The sequence below is a fragment of the Thamnophis elegans genome, chromosome 4 (genome assembly GCF_009769535.1).
Source record: "Thamnophis elegans isolate rThaEle1 chromosome 4, rThaEle1.pri, whole genome shotgun sequence".
Taxonomy (NCBI): domain Eukaryota; kingdom Metazoa; phylum Chordata; class Lepidosauria; order Squamata; family Colubridae; genus Thamnophis; species Thamnophis elegans.
In genome coordinates this window covers 141,046,553-141,064,465 of record NC_045544.1, presented here as the reverse complement: position 1 = coordinate 141,064,465, position 17,913 = coordinate 141,046,553, and the positions used below count along the sequence as shown (strand labels likewise).

The window sequence follows — 17,913 nt, the reverse complement described above, 5'->3', positions numbered from 1 at the left end:
GGTGCAGCGGATGGTAAACAAAGCAATCCAGAATGTGTATTTTAACCTTTGATATGGAAAAACAAACATGTAAAACTGATAAAGATAAATAAGCTAACTATGTGAATGTATTCCTGTAACTATATATGAGAGAATAAAAATAAAAAACATTTTTAAAAAGATCAGAGATGTCCAACTTTGGACACTTTTAACACCTGGGGGACTTCAATTCCCAGAATTCCCCAGCCAGCCCCGCTAGGGAATTCTGGGAGTTGAAGTCCACAAGTAACGATCTCAAATAGAGAGGGGAAACACCAGGGAAAAATGCAGTTTTTTGGTTTTTTTGAAAAAACAATTGGCTTTCATAAAAAACCCTGAAAAAAAAACTGGAAAAAGAAACCCTTGTTCCCCCCCCCAATTTTTCTGGGTTCCCCCCCCCCCAAGGCCTTCCCATCTCGACTCCCAAGGTTGGAAACCCCTGAGAGTTACTGAGCACTGCTGAAATGCAGCCAGCTAGGAGGGGAGACCCCAGGGAAGGGGTCTTTCACAGTGGAACATCATCCATAACTCCCCTTAGCCGGAATCTGAGGTGGGTTCCCACCAGTTCGGCCCGGTTTGGTCGAGTAGGAAGTAGCTCAGCCGGACACGCGGCCCGAATCGGATCCATTGGCAGTGCTGTGGCCGCCGCCATCTTAAGTTTTTCTCTCTGTGCATGCGCACAAGCATCTTTTTAAACTTCTCCACATGTCGGAAGTGGGCAACGGCCTCTCGCTCAGAGGCGGCATTCAGCCGGTTCGGGCTGCTTTGCACGAACCGGTAGCAGAAATTGTGGGTGGGCCTGCCCCCCCACCCCGGATCTATGCCGTCCTATTTAGGCACGTGTTTGAGGCCAGCCACATACGGGGAAGGTGCCCACGCCTGCAAATCGCGTGCGTAACAATATATGAAGCCCACCGCTGCTCTCGCCTGCTTACCTTGGGGAAAAGCGAGGCCATTTCTGTGACCGCCGTATGGATTTTCTCTGAACAGGGGACGAAGCTGCTGGGGGGGAAACAGGGACAGAGTAAGATCCAGGATGAGTGGAGCCAGAGATCCCTTGTCGTACAAGGCGAGGGGACCCCGGTTTTTGAAGATAATGGGGTTCGGCACTTAACTTACAACCCTGAGTTACAACCATTTGTTTAATGACTGTTTGAAATGACAACTTACCCACCCTCCAAAAATATGTGGCCTCCAGAATCCCCCAGGCAGCCTGCTTTAAGAGGGGAGGACTTCCACTCCCAGAATCCCCCAGCCAGGATGCTTTAAGAGGGGTGGACTTCCATTCCCAGAATCCCCCATCCAGCAATGCTTTAAGAGGGGAGGACTTCCACTCCCAGAATCCCCCAGCCAGGATGCTTTAATATGGGTGGACTTCCACTCCCAGAATTCCTCTGCTTTAAGAGGGGAGGACTTCCACTCCCAGAATCCCCCAGCCAGCCTGCTTTAATATGGGTGGACTTCCACTCCCAGAATTCCTCTGCTTTAACAGGGATGGACTTCCACTCCCAGAATCCCCCAGCCAGCATGCTTTAAGAGGGGTGGGCTTCCACTCCCAGAATCCCCCAGCCAGGATGCTTTAAGAGGGGTGGACTTCCATTCCCAGAATCCCCATCCAGCAATGCTTTTAGAGGGGAGGACTTCCACTCCCAGAATCCCCCAGCCAGGATGCTTTAATATGGGTGGACTTCCACTCCCAGAATTCCTCTGCTTTAAGAGGGGAGGACTTCCACTCCCAGAATCCCCCAGCCAGGGCATCTTTTGGGAAGTATCAATCATTCCCTTAACAACAGAGATCGATTTTAAATGAATTATAATCAAATCCTAGATTTATTTTAAAAATGTGTTGGGAAAGTATCCCAGATACACCAAAGTTGACTTTCCCGAAGTAATTGACCTTCCTCATCACGCAGCCTCCTTGCTCTTCCCCCAAAGTCCTTCCCCAAGACCATCATCCTTGGCTAGAGAGGTCTCCTCCATCCCCCCAAAGCCCCCTCCCCCCCCAAGGACCCCCCCCCAACACACAAAAGGGCTCCGGGAAGCCCCTTCCTGACCTGTCGTGTTTGAACTCCTGGGCGGCCCTCAGGAGCTCCTGGATGTTCTTGGTGACCTGCTCGGTCTTGAGGATGACGTCCTCTGTGCTGGGGAGACCCCCGTCCAGGTCCCCTTCCAGCAGCTCAGGTTCCAGGTGCAAATCCTCCTCCTTCCCCAGCTCCAGGAAGCGTTTCCCGTCCATGCAGCTGGAATGGGGGGGGGGGGAACGGGGCGAGGAAAAGGGAGGGGCAGGTTACGAAAAGCAGGATTGCCCCCTGGAGTGAGCCCTCCCTTGCTTGTCTCAGCCACGGGGGGGGGGGGGGGAGACAAGGGTGCAAATCGGGGGAAATCCTCGCGGTTCAGCACGGTTCAGCCGAACCAGTTGGTAAGACTGCCGTTGGTTCTACAAACAGGTAGTAAATTAAAAAGCTTCCAAGGACTGCATGGCTGATTGTCGGAAGCTTTCCCCCCACTTTTTAAATCGTTTTTTTTTTTACTGCCTATTTGCCCGAAAAAAAAAAATGCTTTAAAAACTGAAAACAAGTTGGCCACGCCCACCCACTCACATGACTCCCCCCCCACTAAGCCACGCCCACAGAACCAGTGGGGGGGGGAGGAGTTAAGATTTCACCACTGGTGCAAATCCCCCACCAAAATTACCTTTTGGGGGTCATTTTATAAGGCGGTTTTAAATTTTATTTTAAATGTTTCGACCTTAAATTACAGGTAATCCTAGGCCTACGACCCACAATTGAGCTCAACCTGTATGTCGTCAAGTGAGACCTTTGTTAAGTGAGTTTTGACCCTTTTACGACCTTTCTTGCCACCGTTGCTAAGTGAATCACTGCAGTTGATAAGTTAGTCACATGGGTATTAAGTGAATCGGGCTTCCCCCTGGATTTTGCTCGTCAGAAGGTCGCAAAAGGGGGTCACGTGACCCCAGGACACTGTGACCGTCATAAATGTGAGTCAAACGGTTGTAAGTGTGAAAAATGGGGATAAGTCACTTTTTTCAGTGCTGTTGTAAATTTGAACCGTCACTAAACAAACTGTTGTAAGTTGAGGACTACCTGTATTGGGTTTTTAATATTTTTATTAGAGCAATTTAATTGTAAACCATGAAGAGACCTTTTATGAAGGAAGTGGGCATTTCAGTTTGATCAATAAGTCAATTAATCAACTAATCAAAAAGCCAATTAATCAATTAATAAAAAGTCAATTAATCAATTAATCAATCAATAAGTCAATTAATTAACTAATCAATGTCAATTAATCAATTAGACAATAAGTCAATCAATTAATAAGTCAATTAATCAACTAATCAATAAGTCAATCAATTAGACAATAAGTCAATTAATCAATTAGACAATTAATAAGTCAATTAATCAACTAATCAATAAGCCAATTAATTAATTAGACAATAAGCCAATCAATCAATTAATCAATCAATTAATCAATAAGTCAATCAATTAGACAATGTCAATTAATCAATTAATCAATCAATTAATCAATAAGTCAATTAATCAACTAATCAATGTCAATCAATCAGACAATAAGTCAATTAATCAATTAGACAATTAATCAATAAGTCAATCAACTAATCAATAAATAATCAATGTTAATAAGTCAAATCTCACTCCGAAAGCAAAGCTAAGGTCTGATCTCTCCCTCCAGGCGGAGGGTCTGCAGAGCCCCCTCCCCAGCACAGAATGGGATCGGACAGCCCCCTCCCCCCAGGACAGGTGAGAGCCGGCTCACCTGAGGGGCAGGTCGCTCCCCTGCGTGTTGTCATAGTCGCTGTCGGTGCCGCTGCCGTGCCGGTCCAGTTTCCCGCTCTGGGGAGGAAGGAGGAGAAATATCAGGCCATGGAACTGGGGGTGGTTGGGTGGGGTGGGGGGAAAGAGGCCTGGGGGGGGCTTGCAAATTGAGTTTCCTGGGGTACCTTGGGTGGAGCCCACTGTCTGGACCCACCTGAAGGGGAGGGAGGATGCAGGGAAGCGAATCCTGACATCTGCAGGGGTTTATGGGAAGAATGCTCTTCACTATGAGGAGGGGGGTCTCCCACTGGGGGTCTCCACCTGGGCGACACAGTCCCAGAGCAAACAACCAAGGCCCCCCCCCATATTAATTTTCTCCCCAAATGGAGAAAGCATTTCTCTTTTCTTGACCCTTCCTTCCTTCCTCCCTCATTCTCATCTCTCCTTCCTTCATTCCTTCCTTCCTTCCTTCCTCCCTCCCTCATTCCCATCTCTCCTTCCTTCCTTCCTTCCTTCCTTTTCCTTTTCTTTCTTTTTTCATTTTTTCTTTTTCCTTTATTTACCTCCCTCCTTCCTCTTTTCTTCTGGCCTTTCGTTCCTTCCTTTTTCTTTTCTTTCTTTCTTTTTCTTTCTCTTTTTCTTTCATTTCTTGTTTTTCTGTCTCTTTTCCTTTATTTACCTTTCTTCCTTCTTCCTTCCTTCTTCCCTTTTCTCCCTTCCTGTCCCTCCCTCCCTCCTTCCTTCTCTTTCTCCTCTTATTTTCCCTTTCTTTTCTTTTCCATAATTATTTTTCACACTGATGACTTATTTTTTCCTTCCATTCCTTCCTTCCTCCCCCCTCCCTCCCTTTCATTCCCTTCCCTTTTCTCCCCTCTATCCCTCCCTCCATTCCTTTCCTTCCTTCTCTCCCCTTTTTCCTTTCTTTTCTATAATTATTTTTCACACTGACTTATTTTCTCCTTCCTTCCTTCCTTTCCTTCCTTCCTTCCTTCCTTCCTTTCCTTCCCTCCCTCCTCCCTCCTTCCCTTTTCTCCATCCCTCCCTCTCCCTCCATTTGCCTTTTCTTCATCCTCCCTCCCTTTTCCTTATTGCTTTTTAAGTAATAACAAAAAAACTCCCAATCTTCAATCAAACAGTGAAATAGGATGAAGAGAAAAACTAACATTAGGTAAGATAAATATCATGCAATCAGCCTTGATTGATGTGTACATTGAACAGCAGCTCATGTACTCCTAAGCCGCCTGTAGCCCCCCCCCCCCAATGCAGCCTGTGTCCACTCACCAAGTGGCGCCCGCTGCCCTCCGGCGGACCCACCACCAGCGAAGAAGAGGAGGGGGGGAACGGCATGGCCGAAATGGAGCCCCCCTTCCGGATCTGGAAGGCCAAAAGAAGGGGGGACGGGTCAGCTGGGAGGACCAGGGGGTGGGCAGTGGGGAAATGCCCTGGTGGGGTGGGGGTCCTGGAAACCCCCCCATAGGGAGCAGCCAAGGGGAGAAAGACACGCAAGGCAGCGCCTCTTCCGTCTCCTCCAAAAACTCGCTTACTCGGTAAATGTTGGGTTGACTGTGGACGGAATACATCCCATCTTCCTCCGATTCCTGGAAGCGTGAAAACAGGCCAAGAGGTGTGTGTTAGGTCACACTTTTCCCTGAGCTACGCACACTTATTGCACGCTTCTTCCCAATCTGTGTAACAAGGGCCCCCTGCCATTTTTCCTCCTCCAAAAACTTTGCTTTTGTCCCCTGCTAAAAAGCCGCTTAGACTCACATGTTGGGCTCAAACACCCCCCCCCCAGGACTGGGAGGGCCACGATATGCACACAGACACTCACCCCAGGGTGGAAGGGCTGCAGGCGGCTAACCAGGTCATCCATGGGCGGCTGGCTGAAGGGCTTGAGTGGGCTGGCGCCCGGCTCGTACATGGAGAAGGCGTGGCGGTCGCGCCGGTGGGCTCCCGTTACGGCGGAGGGCACGTGGCCGTGCTCGGGGCGCTCGGTGGGGGTGGGGGCTGCTGGGTGGACGGGCCCCGCCTGCTGACGGATCTGCAGGTTCTCCGACTGCAGCTTGTGAATCTGAAGGAATTCAAAAGAATTCATAAGAATCATAAGAATTCATAAGAATCACAAGAATTCATAAGAATCGCCAGAATTCATAAGAATCGCCAGAATTCATAAGAATCACAAGAATTTATAAGAATTCATAAGAATGACAAGAATTCATAAAAATCACAAGAATTCATAAGAATTCATAAGAATCACCAGAATGTATAAGAATTCATAAAAATCAAAAGAATTCGTAAGAATTCATAAAAATCACAAAAATTCGTAAGAATTCATCAGAATCACCAGAATTCGTAAGAATTCATAAGAATCACATGAATTTATAAGAATTCATAAGAATCACAAGAATTCATAAAAACCACAAGAATTCGTAAGAATTCATAAGAATCACATGCATTTATAAGAATTCATAAGAATCACAAGAATTCATAAAAATCACATGAATTTATAAGAATTTATAAGAATCACAAGAATTCATAAAAATCACAAGAATTCGTAAGAATTCATAAAAATCACATGAATTTATAAGAATTCACAAGAATCACAAGAATTCATAAAAATCACATGAATTTATAAGAATTTATAAGAATCACAAGAATTCATAAAAATCACAAGAATTCGTAAGAATTCATAAAAATCACATGAATTTATAAGAATTTATAAGAATCACAAGAATTCATAAAAATCACAAGAATTCGTAAGAATTCATAAGAATCACATGAATTTATAAGAATTCATAATAATCACAAGAATTCATAATAATCACAAGAATTCGTAAGAATTGCAAGAATTCGTAAGAATACCAGAATTCGTAAGAATCATAAGCATTAGTAAGAATCACAATAATTTATAAGAATTCATAAGAATTCACAGGAACCCCCAGAATCCCAAAGGATTCCTAAGAGTCAGGGGGATTCGGAAGAGCAGAGGGAGAAGAACTGTGCGGGGGGGGGGAAGCAGAGCCCCCTAGTCCTGCTTGAGTTGAGGGCTACTTAGGGGTCTCCAGGGAGGGTGGAGGAGAAGGTGGTGACCCTTCAGGTGAGGAGAGGGCACTTGGCACCAGAGACCCATCAGCGCAGGGAAGGCTCCTCTCGCAGGGACCGGAAGCAGCTTCCGGGGTCAACCGTCCCGTCGGTAAACGCAGCCAAAGGAAAGTCCTGGGACATATTTTCACTTTCAGGCGGGAAGCTTTGCTGAGAATCCCAGATAGGCACAGAAGCAGCAAAGCCGCAGAGGAGTGGTCGTTAAGTGAATAGTTTGGTCGTTAAGTGAATCTACCTTCTTCAATGAGCTTTTTTTTCTGGACAATGGTTGTCAGAACTTTGAAACTGGGCCCAAAATCAGAGGAGTGGTTGTTAAGTGAACAGCTTGGTCGTTAAGCAAATCTATCTTCTTCAATTAGTGCTTTTTTTTGCTGCCCGAAATCCAAACCTGGGTCATAACCCAGAGGAGGCCCGTCGTAACTCTGAGCGATCATTAGGCAATAGGCCGTTAAGCGAGGACTACAAAGGGGCTTCCTGAATCAGAAGCCCCCACCCACCCCCAGCTCCGAGAGGGCCCTGCCAGGGTCCCAGGAACAGGAGGGGGCACCTGCTGCCCTCCCCCCCCCCCCCGCGCAAAGGGTGACTTGCCTCTCTCTGCAGCCGCCGTAATTCGTCACTCAAACTGTTGTTGACCTTCATGAGTTGCTGGACTTTCGCTTCGGACACGGCCAGGGCCTTCTTGACCTCCAGGTACTCCTGCAGGGTGATGGCCCCGTCCGAGAGGTCGGAGGAGTCCATGCTCTGGGGGGGGAGAAGGGGGTCAGTTCGGCTTTGCCATGAGATGAATGGTCGGTACCCCGTTCAGTCTTCCATGGGGACCAGAGGAGGGGGGGTCTTTTCATTCAATCCCTCCCCCTTTCCCTTCCCTTCTTCCCTTCCCTTCCTTTCTCCCATTTTCCTTCCTCTGTCCCTTCCCTCCTTCCCTTCATCCCCCCTCTGCTTTTCTTTTCTTCCCCCCCTTCCCTTTCTTCCTTCCCTACCCTTCTCTTTCCATTCCTTTTTTTCATCTTCCTTCCATTTCCTTTCCTTCCTTCCCTCCCCTCTTCATTCTGTCTCTTTTTTGTTCTCTTTCCTTCTACTCCTTTCCTTCCTTCCTCCCCCTTTCCCTTCCCTTCTTTTCCTTCCCTTTCCTCTCCTTCCCCTCTCTTTCCATTCCTTCTTCTCATCTTCAGTCCCATTTTCTTCATTTCCTTCCTCCCTCCTTCTTCTTTCTATCGCTCTCTTATCTTTTTTGTTCCTTTCCCTTGATTCATTCCTTCCTTCCTATAAAATAACAGAGTTGGAAGGGACCTTGGAGGTCTTCTAGTCCAACCCCTTGCTCAGGCAGGAAACCATGATCCTTTCTCCCTCCCTCCCTTCCTCTTTCCCTTCCCTTCCCTTCCTCCCATCTTCCTTCCTCCCATCTTCCTTCCTTTCTTCCTCCCATCTTGCTTTCTTCCTTCCTTCCTTTCCCCCTTCCCTTCCTTCTCTCCCATCCTTTTTCCTTCTTTCCTCCCTTCCTTTCCTTTCTTTCTTCCCTCCCTCCAATCCTTGTTCCTCCCCTTCTTCCTTCCTTCCTTTCTTCCCTCCCTCCCATTCTTTTTCCTTCCCTTCCTTCCCTCCTTCCCTTCCTTCTATCCCTTCCTCCCTCCCCCTTTCCCTTCCCTTTCCCTTTCTTTCTCTTCCCTTCCTCCCGTCTTCCTTCCTTCCCTCCCTCCCATCCTTTTTCCTTCCTTCCTTTTCCCCTTCCCTTCCTTCTCTCCCATCCTTTTTCCTTCTTTCCTCCATTCCTTTCCTTCCTTTCTTCCTCCCTCCAATCCTTGTTCCTTCCCTTCTTCCTTTCTTCCCTCCCTCCCATCCTTTTTCCTTCCCTTCCTTCTTTCCCTCCCTCCCATCCTCCTTCCTTCCTATAAAATAACAGAGTTGGAAGGGACCTTGGAGGCCTTCTAGTCCAACCCCTTGGCCAGGCAGGAAAACCTTACTCCATTCCAGACAAATGGATGTCCAATCTCTTCTTTTATAGCCTCCAGTGTTAGGACACTCACAACTTCCAGTGGCAGGTCGTTCCACTGATTAATTGCTCTCACTGTCAGGAATTATCTCCTCTCTCCCTCCTACCCGCCCTGTCCCTTCCTGGGGGGTCTCACCCGGGCACGGTTGTTGCGCGCAGCGTTGGCACTCCGCAGGGGCTCCTGATCGGTGTCCTCATCGGAGGCCACGCTGTCGTAATCGTGTTGGTCGTCCAGGTCGCTGGGCCCGTGGACGGAGGAGTCGAGGACCTCTGCAGCAAACACGAAGGGGTTAAAAGAGACCCCAAACACACCAGGGCCCCTTTGCCCAAGGCCCCCCCCTCCCTCGCTCTCCCCGGACTCACCGGTGGGGCTGGTCAGGCCCTTGCCCTGCTGCCGCCGCTTGGCCTCGCTCAAGATGTCGATGATGAGAGTGGCAAACTCCCGGGCGTTGAAACGGGCCAGTTTCTGCCGCCCCTGGGGACAAATGAGGAAAGGACGGGGGGAGTCAGAAGCTGCCCCCTTGGAAACAGCATGGAGACCTGCTGCGGAGTTGGCAGCAGAATCAGACAGTGAGGAGGGTTGGGGAGGAACCTGGGCCAGTCCTGGAGTCTGGGGGAGGCTCGGATGAGGGCTCTGTGTCGGAGGCAGAGAGGGGGCCAAGGCCGTCCAAAAGTTATCAGCTGTCTTCGGAGTCAGACATCGGCGAGGCAGAAGAACAGCTGGAGCCTGTTCCCAGTGTGCGCATGCGCAGTTGCCAGACAAAGGGAACAGCTAAAGAACAGGGGTCGACTTGGGAGTAAGGCCACAGGTGGACGGTGAATGGCCCCTCCCAGAGGACATAAAAGAGGGAGTGCCAAGGGAGTGGAGTTTGCAGGTGGCAGTTAGTTCTCTTAATTGGTTGGTGACCCTCCGAGACTCCTGGCCAAGTTCTGGCAGCTTTCCAAGCCAGATAAGGTCTGTGACTATAAATCCTCTCTTGAAAGACTTTGCTGGATGCAAATGAGCAGAATTCACAGCAAATTAATAAAAGGGATTTATTGGGTGGGTGGGTGGATGGTTGAATGGATGGACGGATGATAGATTAGATTAGATTAGATAGATAGATAGATAGATAGATAGATAGATAGATAGATAGATGATAGATAGATAGATGATAGATATAGATGATAGATAGATAGATAGATAAATAGATAGATAGATAGATAGAGAGAGACGATAGATAGATAGATGATAGATAGATACATATAGATAGATAGAGATAGATAGATAGATGATAGATAGATAGAGATAGATAGCTAGCTAGATAGATGATAGATAGATAGATGATAGATAGATAGATGATAGATAGATAGATGATAGATAGATAGATGATAGATAGATAAATAGATAGAGATAGGTAGATAGATAGATAGATAGATAGATAGATAGATAGATAGATAGATAGATATAGATAGATAGATAGATAGATAGATAGATAGATAGATAGATGATAGGGGATAGATGATAGATAGATAGATGATAGATAGATAGATGATAGATAGATAGATAGATGATAGATAGATAGATGATAGATATAGATGATAGATAGAGAGAGAGAGAGAGAGAGAGAGAGAGAGAGAGATGATAGATAGATGATAGATAGATAGAGATAGATAGAGATAGATAGAGATAGATAGATAGATAGATGATAGATAGATAGATAGATAGATAGATGATAGATAGATAGATAAATAGATAGATAGATGATAGATAGATAGATAGATAGATAGATAGATAGATAGATAGATAGATAGTTTGATTGATATAAACAGATGAAAGGGAGAGAGAAAGGGAAAGAAAAAGAGAAAAAAAGAGATAATCACCTGATTCCGGGTGGCTGAATATTCAGGATTCACCGGCAGGAAAGGCACAGCGCTTCGCTCGGTCACTAGGGTGCTGTGGTTCTGCGTGGTCAGCCAGACTTTTTTTTTTGGGGGGGGGGGGGAGAACAGACAGACGAGGACGCAGAGAAGAAAAATCCAGTTAGCCAAAGCACCAACCTTCTTCCCTGCCAACCGCCCTGGAGTTCAGACAGGCCTTGGTGGTGGTGGTGGTGGGGCACCCATTTGGAGCACCCTTTGGCCAAGAAACCTGCCTATGAAGGCGCTGAAGGATTTGACAAGCCTCTGCAAGTTTCTAGTCCTTAATCCTTGCAAGAGCAGAGCCCCCACCCCTCTTGAAAACAGATTCAAGGTATGTTTTTACCGGCATCGTTTTCGCGGCGATCCACTTCGTCGTAGACGTCCATCGCGAGCTCTTCAAAGAGATGGTTGCTCAACTATTTTTTTTTGGGGGGGGGGAGAGAAAAACATTCAGCTTGCTGTTTAGTTTAGGGAGGGGCCATTGGCTGTGGGAGGAGCAGGGGGGCTTGGGTGCCAGGAAGCAGGTACTGGGCTCTTCCCAAGATGGGCAGAACAAGCACCCAAGGATGCAACTTCCCAGAATGAATAGAAATGGAAGAATTTTGTGGCTTTGGCCGAGTGTCTATGTGTGTTTTCGTGTGTATCTTGTCCAGGGGTGAAATCCTCCCGGTTCTACCCAAACCGGTAATAAAAAAAGAAGCTTCCGAGGATCGCTCGCCGGAAGCTTTCCCCCCGCTTTTTAAAGCATTTTTCCCCGCCAGTTCTGCTTTAAAAAGCTTTTTTTAAAACAAACTTTTAAAAAGCTTTTTAAAACAAACTTTTAAAAAGCTTTTTAAAACAAACTTTTAAAAAGCTTTTTAAAACAAACTTTTAAAAAGCTATTTTTAAAACAAACAAACTTTTAAAAAGCTTTTTTAAAAAAACTTTTAAAAAGCTTTTTAAAAAAACTTTTAAAAAGCTTTTTAAAAAAACTTTTAAAAAGCTTTTTAAAAAAACTTAAAAAGCTTTTTAAAAAAACTTAAAAAGCTTTTTAAAAAAACTTTTAAAAAGCTTTTTAAAAAAACTTTTAAAAAGCTTAAAAAAACTTTTAAAAAGCTTTTTTTAAAACAAACTTTTAAAAAGCTTTTTTAAAAAAACTTTTAAAAAGCTTTTTAAAAAAACTTTTAAAAAGCTTTTAAAAAAAACTTTTAAAAAGCTTTTTAAAAAAACTTTTAAAAAGCTTTTTAAAAAAACTTAAAAAGCTTTTTAAAAAAACTTTTAAAAAGCTTTTTAAAAAAACTTTTAAAAAGCTTAAAAAAACTTTTTAAAAGCTTTAAAAAAACTTTTTAAAAGCTTTAAAAAGTTTTTTTTAAGTTGGCCACGCCCACCCAGACACATGACCCACCACCACCACCAAGCCACGCCCACAGAACCAGTATGCGGGGGCGGGGGATTAGATTTCACCACTGGTCTCGTCCCTCTCCCCATTACACACCCAAGTCCTTTTCAGACTTAAAAATGAGGAGGGGATACCCCCTAGAGCAGAGTGGTACACCCTTGTTGGTTTTCGGAGGGATGGACTTCAACTCCTAGAAATCCACAGCCAGCTATGCTGGCTGGGGAATTCTGGGAGTTGAAGTCCATCCCTCCGAAAGCCAACAAGGGTGAGATACACTTGAGAGGCCATTTTCACCCTCCCCAGGAAAGCCTCCAGAGCCTGGGGAGGGTGAAAATGCCCCCACAGACACATGGGGGGGGGGTCACTCGTACATACGCAGGTGTGTGGGGGGAGTCGTGAGGAGGATGGTGTGGATGGACAGAAAGGGAAAGTCAAACAGCGTTTCCCAAACTTGGCGCCTTGAAGACGCACGGACTTCAACTCCCAGAGTTCCCCCCCCCCTGTCGGAGGAATTCTGGGAATTGAAGTCCACTCCTCTTCAGGCAGACAAAGATGAGAAACACTGCCTTAGAAACCTCACTCAGGAGTGAGAGTGGGTGGGAAGGAAAGGTGGCCACGAGGAGAGCCCAGCCTGGGCCCGGCTTTGAGTTTGAAACTGCCTCACTTACCGCCTGCAACTTCTTCTTCGCCGCCTTGGCCAGCTCCGAAAGATCTAAGCTGGGGGGGGGAGGGGGGGCAGGAGAAAGATGCATCAGTGCACCCACCCCATTGCTCCTTCCCGCCGGATGCCCCCCCCCCGACCCAAACAACCCTCAGAAATCCGGTTCAAATCTCTGGGACCCCCCCAGTGGAGAATGACAACAACATTTATTTAGAGGGGTGGGAAAACAAAGGAAAGAAGAGCAGTCACCGGTGGGTTGATGGACGGAGAGAAATCTAGTTTGGTCTAGGGCTTGAGGTATCAGGCTAGAAAACAGGAGACTGGGAGTTCTAGTCCCGCCTTAGGCATGGAAGTCAGCTGGATGACTTTGGGCCAATCACCAGGAGATTGGGAGTTCTAGTCCTGCCTTAGTTATGAAAGCTGGTTGGGTGACTTGGGGCCAATCACCAGGAGATTGGGAGTTCTAGTCCTGCCTTAGTTATGAAAGCCGGCTGGGTGACTTTGGACCAATCACCAGGAGATTGGGAGCTCTAGTCCTGCCTTAGTTATGAAAGCCGGCTGGGTGACTTTGGGCCAATCACCAGGAGATTGGGAATTCTAGTCCTGCCTTAGTTATGAAAGCCGGCTGGGTGACTTTGAGCCAATCACCAGGAGATTGGGAGTTCTAGTACCGCTTTAGGCATGAAAGTCATCTGGATGACTTTTCGGCCAAACACCAGGAGAGGGTGAATTCTAGTCCTGCCTTAGGCATGAAAGCCAGCTGGGTGACTTTGAGCCAATCACCAGGAGATTGGGAGTTCTAGTCCTGCCTTAGTTATGAAAGCTGGTTGGGTGACTTTGGGCCAATCACCAGGAGATTGGGAATTCTAGTCCTGCCTTAGTTATGAAAGCCGGCTGGGTGACTTTGAGCCAATCACCAGGAGAGGGTGAATTCTAGTCCTGCCTTAGGCATGAAGGCCGGATGAGTGGCTTTGAACCAATCACCAGGCGACGGTGAGTTCTAGTCCCACCTTAACCACGAAAGCCAGCTGGCTGAAGTCCCTTTCTCAGCCCAACCCAACCTCACAAGGTTGTTGTTGTGGTGGTGAGGACAGCAGGAGGAGGAAGAAAAGTGTGTCGGATCCATTTCGTTGCCTTGGCTTATTTGTAAAAACCATAAACGGTGGGATCCAAATCAATCAATCAATCGATCTCCCGGGATCCCGGATCCAACCTCAAATGCCCAGTGCATATAAATTGCATCGGACATCCATAAATCCTAACCCAGCTTTGGGATTCCCCCCGCTCGGGTGACCACGGTGGGCCCGAAATGTCCCAGCCTCCCCCTTCTCCAGACCCTTCCCCACATGCACGGGGCCCCCACAAAACAGGGGGGGGCAGCGGAGGGGACGGGGAGGGGGAGGCGAGGGCGATGCATGCAGGGGAGAGCGGAGCCCCCCCGTACCTTTGAGACATGCATTTGGGGCGCACTCTGAGTTCCATAAAGAGCAGCAGGAAAGAAAGAGGAGGAAGTTAGAAAGAACTGGGGGGGGGGTGGCAGAGGGGGCAGCATCAGCCATACCTCCCCCCCCTCCCCAAAAACTGCAGGATACTTCCCAATCTTCAATCAACCAATCAGAATAGAGCTGGAAGGGACCTTGGAGGTCTTCTAGTCCAACCCCCTGCTCAGACAGGAAACCCTGGTCCTTTCTCCCTTCCTCCCTCCCCCTTTCCCTTCCCTTTCTTTCTCTTCCCTTCCTCCCATCTTCCTTCCTTTCTTCCTCCCATCTTCCTTTCTTTCTTCCCTCCCTCTTTTTCTCCCTTCCCTCCCTCCCATCCTTTTTCCTTCCTTCCTCCCTTCCTTTCCTTCCTTCCTCCCTCCCTCCCTCCCTTCCTTCCTTCCTTCCTTCCTTCCTTCGTATAAAATAACAGAGTTGGAAGGGACCTTGGAGGCCTTCTAGTCCAACCCCCTGCTCAGACAGGAAACCCTGGTTCTTCCTCCCTCCCCCTTTCCCTTCCCTTTCCCTTCCACTTTCTTTCTCTTCGCTTCCTCCCATCTTCCTTCCTTCCTTCCTTCCTTCACTTCCTTCCTTCCTATAAAATAACAGAGTTGGAAGGGACCTTGGAGGTCTTCTAGTCCAACCCACTTCTCAGGCAGGAAAACCTTACACCACTTCAATACCACTTCACATCCGATCTTGGGGTCTCTCGCACCCAGAACCGGCTGTCCCTCGGCCTGCTGGAAAGGGGTTTCTTTCCCCTAATGCGGTGTTGGTGAACCTTTCCAGCACCGAGTGCCAAAACGGCAGCGCGCACATGCAGAAACCGGAAGAGCTGCTGCCCAATGCCTTCGTCTTCGTGCGCACACGTGCGCCAGGAAAAAGAAAACCAGAAGATCATCCTCCAGGCACACGCATGCACACCGGGCGGCTCCTCTTCTGGATTCTGGGACTTTGTGCTCGTGAAGACCAGCTGGCTGGCGCACCGGAACCTGGGAGATGAATGTGCCAGGGCTCATGTGCCCGGGGATGTGGCTCTGGCTGCCACTTTCAGCATGAATGCCATGGGTTTGCCATCCTGGCCCTAACGGAACTTGAACCGTTCTGCGCATGCCTTGCATCTGAGACACAGGAAGTCCACGACTTACCACTGCCCGTTTAATGACCACTTCAAGTTGCAACGGCATTAAAATAAAAGTGGACTACGACCATTTTTCACACTTACAATCATTGGTCGTATGGTCCAAATTCAGACGCTTGGTAGCTGACTCATATTTATGATGGTCGCAGTGTCTTTTTTTTGGGGGGGGGGTTAATCAATGAGGAAGCCAGGCTCACTCAATCCCGAGTGACTCACTTAGCAACCGCAGTGATTCACTTAACAACCCTGGCAAAAAAAGGTCCCAAAAAGGGGCAAAACCCATTTAACAACGGCATAGGAACAGCCATTTTGGGATTCATTGGGGAATCTGGATTCATTTAACAACTGTGTGTCTTGCTTAACAACCGCAGTGATTCACTTAACAACCCTGGCAAAAAAGGTCCCAAAAAGGGGCAAAACTCATTTAACAATGGCGTAGGAACAGCCGTTTTGGGATTCACTGGGGAAGCCGGATTCATTTAACAACTGTGTGTCTTGCTTAACAACCGCAGTGATTCACTTAACAACCCTGGCCAGAAAGGTCATAAAAGCTGGCTCGGGAATTCTGGAGTTCACTTTTCTTAAAAGATGCCAAGATTGAGAAATACTGCATTAAATGGATAACTAGATTACACAGTTGCACATTTAAAATGTTACCCATTTAACAACAGCATAGCAACAGAAATGGGGGGGCTCCATTGTGGTCATAAGTTGAGGACTAGCCTATATATATAAGGAGTCATTCTCTGTAGCTCAAATGGTTAACTCCCTGCCTGGGAGGCAATGGAGCACAGGTTCGATTCCCAAACTTGGGTATGGCTAGCTGATGAGAGCTAAATAGCTTGAAATAGATCTACACTAGTCTCCCTTTATTTATTTATCAGCATAAATATAGCATATATATATGTTGTATTTGTGCTGATAAATAAATAAAGGATGGTCTCTTGTGACGAGCCGATGGACAGAGAATGGAAGTAGTGAACTTCCTCCCATATTTGGGCATACCGGGGGTTGTGACTTTAAATATATATGTGTGTGTGTGTGTGTGTGTGTGTGTGTGTGTGTGTGGAGCAACTCTTCTAAAAGGCTAACCAATAAATGGCAATTCATTGCCTATAATTGTACTTTCCCACAAAGTTGTAAAAAGTTCTGTCTTACTGAATCTCACTTTAAGATTTCGTTTAATGCGAAGCAGGAAAAGAAGGTAAATCAATTAATTCACGAAGGTCATTCTCACTTTAGGACAGATTATTTCTGACGTGGTTGCATGAGACTTTTTTTTACAAAAAAAACAACCACCTTTTTGGGGGGTTAAAAAGGAATTCTCGGCAGCCAAAAGAAAAAAAGTCTATTTTTGTACAGGATCCCAGATGGGCAATGCCTGGCCGAGAATGGCCACGAGGGGGCAGCACCTCCTCCCTTAACGGGCGGAAAGGAAGGTGGGGGGGGGCGTTAAAGGGGAGGGGGGGCTCTTACCTGTCTGCCATCTGTGGAATGATGTAATGGCCGTTCTTGTGATCTACCGGGGAAAAAGCAGGGGAAAAACACAGTGAGCCAAAATCTGATCAATACCCGATAGATTAACTGTCAAGCTCAGAGACCACCAAGGACCCCACACTCCTCCTCCTCCTCCTCTCTGCAATCTCCTCCTCCCTTCTAGCACTGATGACATTACCTAGTTGGGTCATGAAACATCTGCAAGAAAACCCCCAAGTTCAGAGACCACCAAGGACACCACAGTCCTCCTCCATCTCCTCCTCTTTGAAAACCTCTCTCCCTTCTAGTTCTGATGATGTTCCCTAGTTGGGTCGTGAAACATCTACAAGGAAACCACTAAGCTCAGAGAGCACCAAGGACCCCACAGTTCTCCTCCTCTTCCTCCTCCTCCTCTTTCTTCTCCTCCTCCTCTTTCTTCTTCTCCTCCTCCTCCTCCTCCTCCTCCTTCTCCTCCTCTTTCTTCTCCTCCTCCTCCTCCTCCTCCTCCTCATCTTCCCCCTGCTTCTTTCTCCTCCCTGCAAACCCCACACCCTCTAGCACTGATGATGTTCCCTAGTTGGGTCATGAAACATCTGTAAGGAAACCACCAGGCTCAAAGGGCACCCTGGACCGGACCCCACAGTCTACTTCCTCCTCCTCCTCCTCCTCCTCCTCTTTAAAAACCTCTCTCCCTTCTAGTCCTGATGCTGTTACCTAGTTGGGTCACGAAACGCCTGCCAGAAACCCACCAAGGAGCCTTCATTTCAACCCTGAGCTCCATCTATTCTCCCACCCCCCCACCCAAACTGCTCTGCGTGCCCTCACCCAGTCAAGACACACACACACCCCGCTGGGGCCGCCATTCCCTTACCTGGCTTGCGCCCACACAGGTAGAAGGCCAGCCGGTCGGTCAGTTCGTACTGGCACTCCACCAGTCTCTCGGCCAGTTCGTGTTGGGACGCCTGTCTGCGGAGTG

General features: G+C 47.5%; 2 protein-coding genes across 3 annotated transcripts in view; one reads left to right on the top strand and one right to left on the bottom strand.

Moving 5' to 3' along the window:
* Positions 1-613, top strand: part of TAOK1 (TAO kinase 1) — a 136,447-nt gene extending 135,834 nt beyond the window's left edge. Inside the window, 1 exon segment of the mRNA XM_032216150.1 lies at positions 557-613. Coding sequence (XP_032072041.1) covers positions 557-613 — 57 coding nt within the window.
* A 208-nt stretch (positions 614-821) lies between these two features.
* The window catches only part of GIT1 (GIT ArfGAP 1), a 55,058-nt gene continuing 37,966 nt past the window's right edge, over positions 822-17,913 (bottom strand). The window contains exons 7-20 of one of the 2 annotated variants that reach the window (XM_032216733.1): positions 17,809-17,903; positions 16,938-16,980; positions 12,850-12,898; positions 11,147-11,219; positions 10,765-10,862; positions 9,265-9,376; positions 9,038-9,171; positions 7,500-7,652; positions 5,641-5,880; positions 5,354-5,407; positions 5,091-5,183; positions 3,811-3,887; positions 2,073-2,258; positions 822-1,020 (exon numbers count right to left, since the gene is read on the bottom strand). In XM_032216733.1, coding sequence (XP_032072624.1) covers positions 837-1,020; positions 2,073-2,258; positions 3,811-3,887; positions 5,091-5,183; positions 5,354-5,407; positions 5,641-5,880; positions 7,500-7,652; positions 9,038-9,171; positions 9,265-9,376; positions 10,765-10,862; positions 11,147-11,219; positions 12,850-12,898; positions 16,938-16,980; positions 17,809-17,903 — 1,591 coding nt within the window. In that variant the 3' untranslated portion in view covers positions 822-836. The remainder of the gene's footprint in view (positions 1,021-2,072; positions 2,259-3,810; positions 3,888-5,090; positions 5,184-5,353; positions 5,408-5,640; positions 5,881-7,499; positions 7,653-9,037; positions 9,172-9,264; positions 9,377-10,764; positions 10,863-11,146; positions 11,220-12,849; positions 12,899-16,937; positions 16,981-17,808; positions 17,904-17,913) is intronic. The other variant, XM_032216734.1, reaches the window with a different exon arrangement.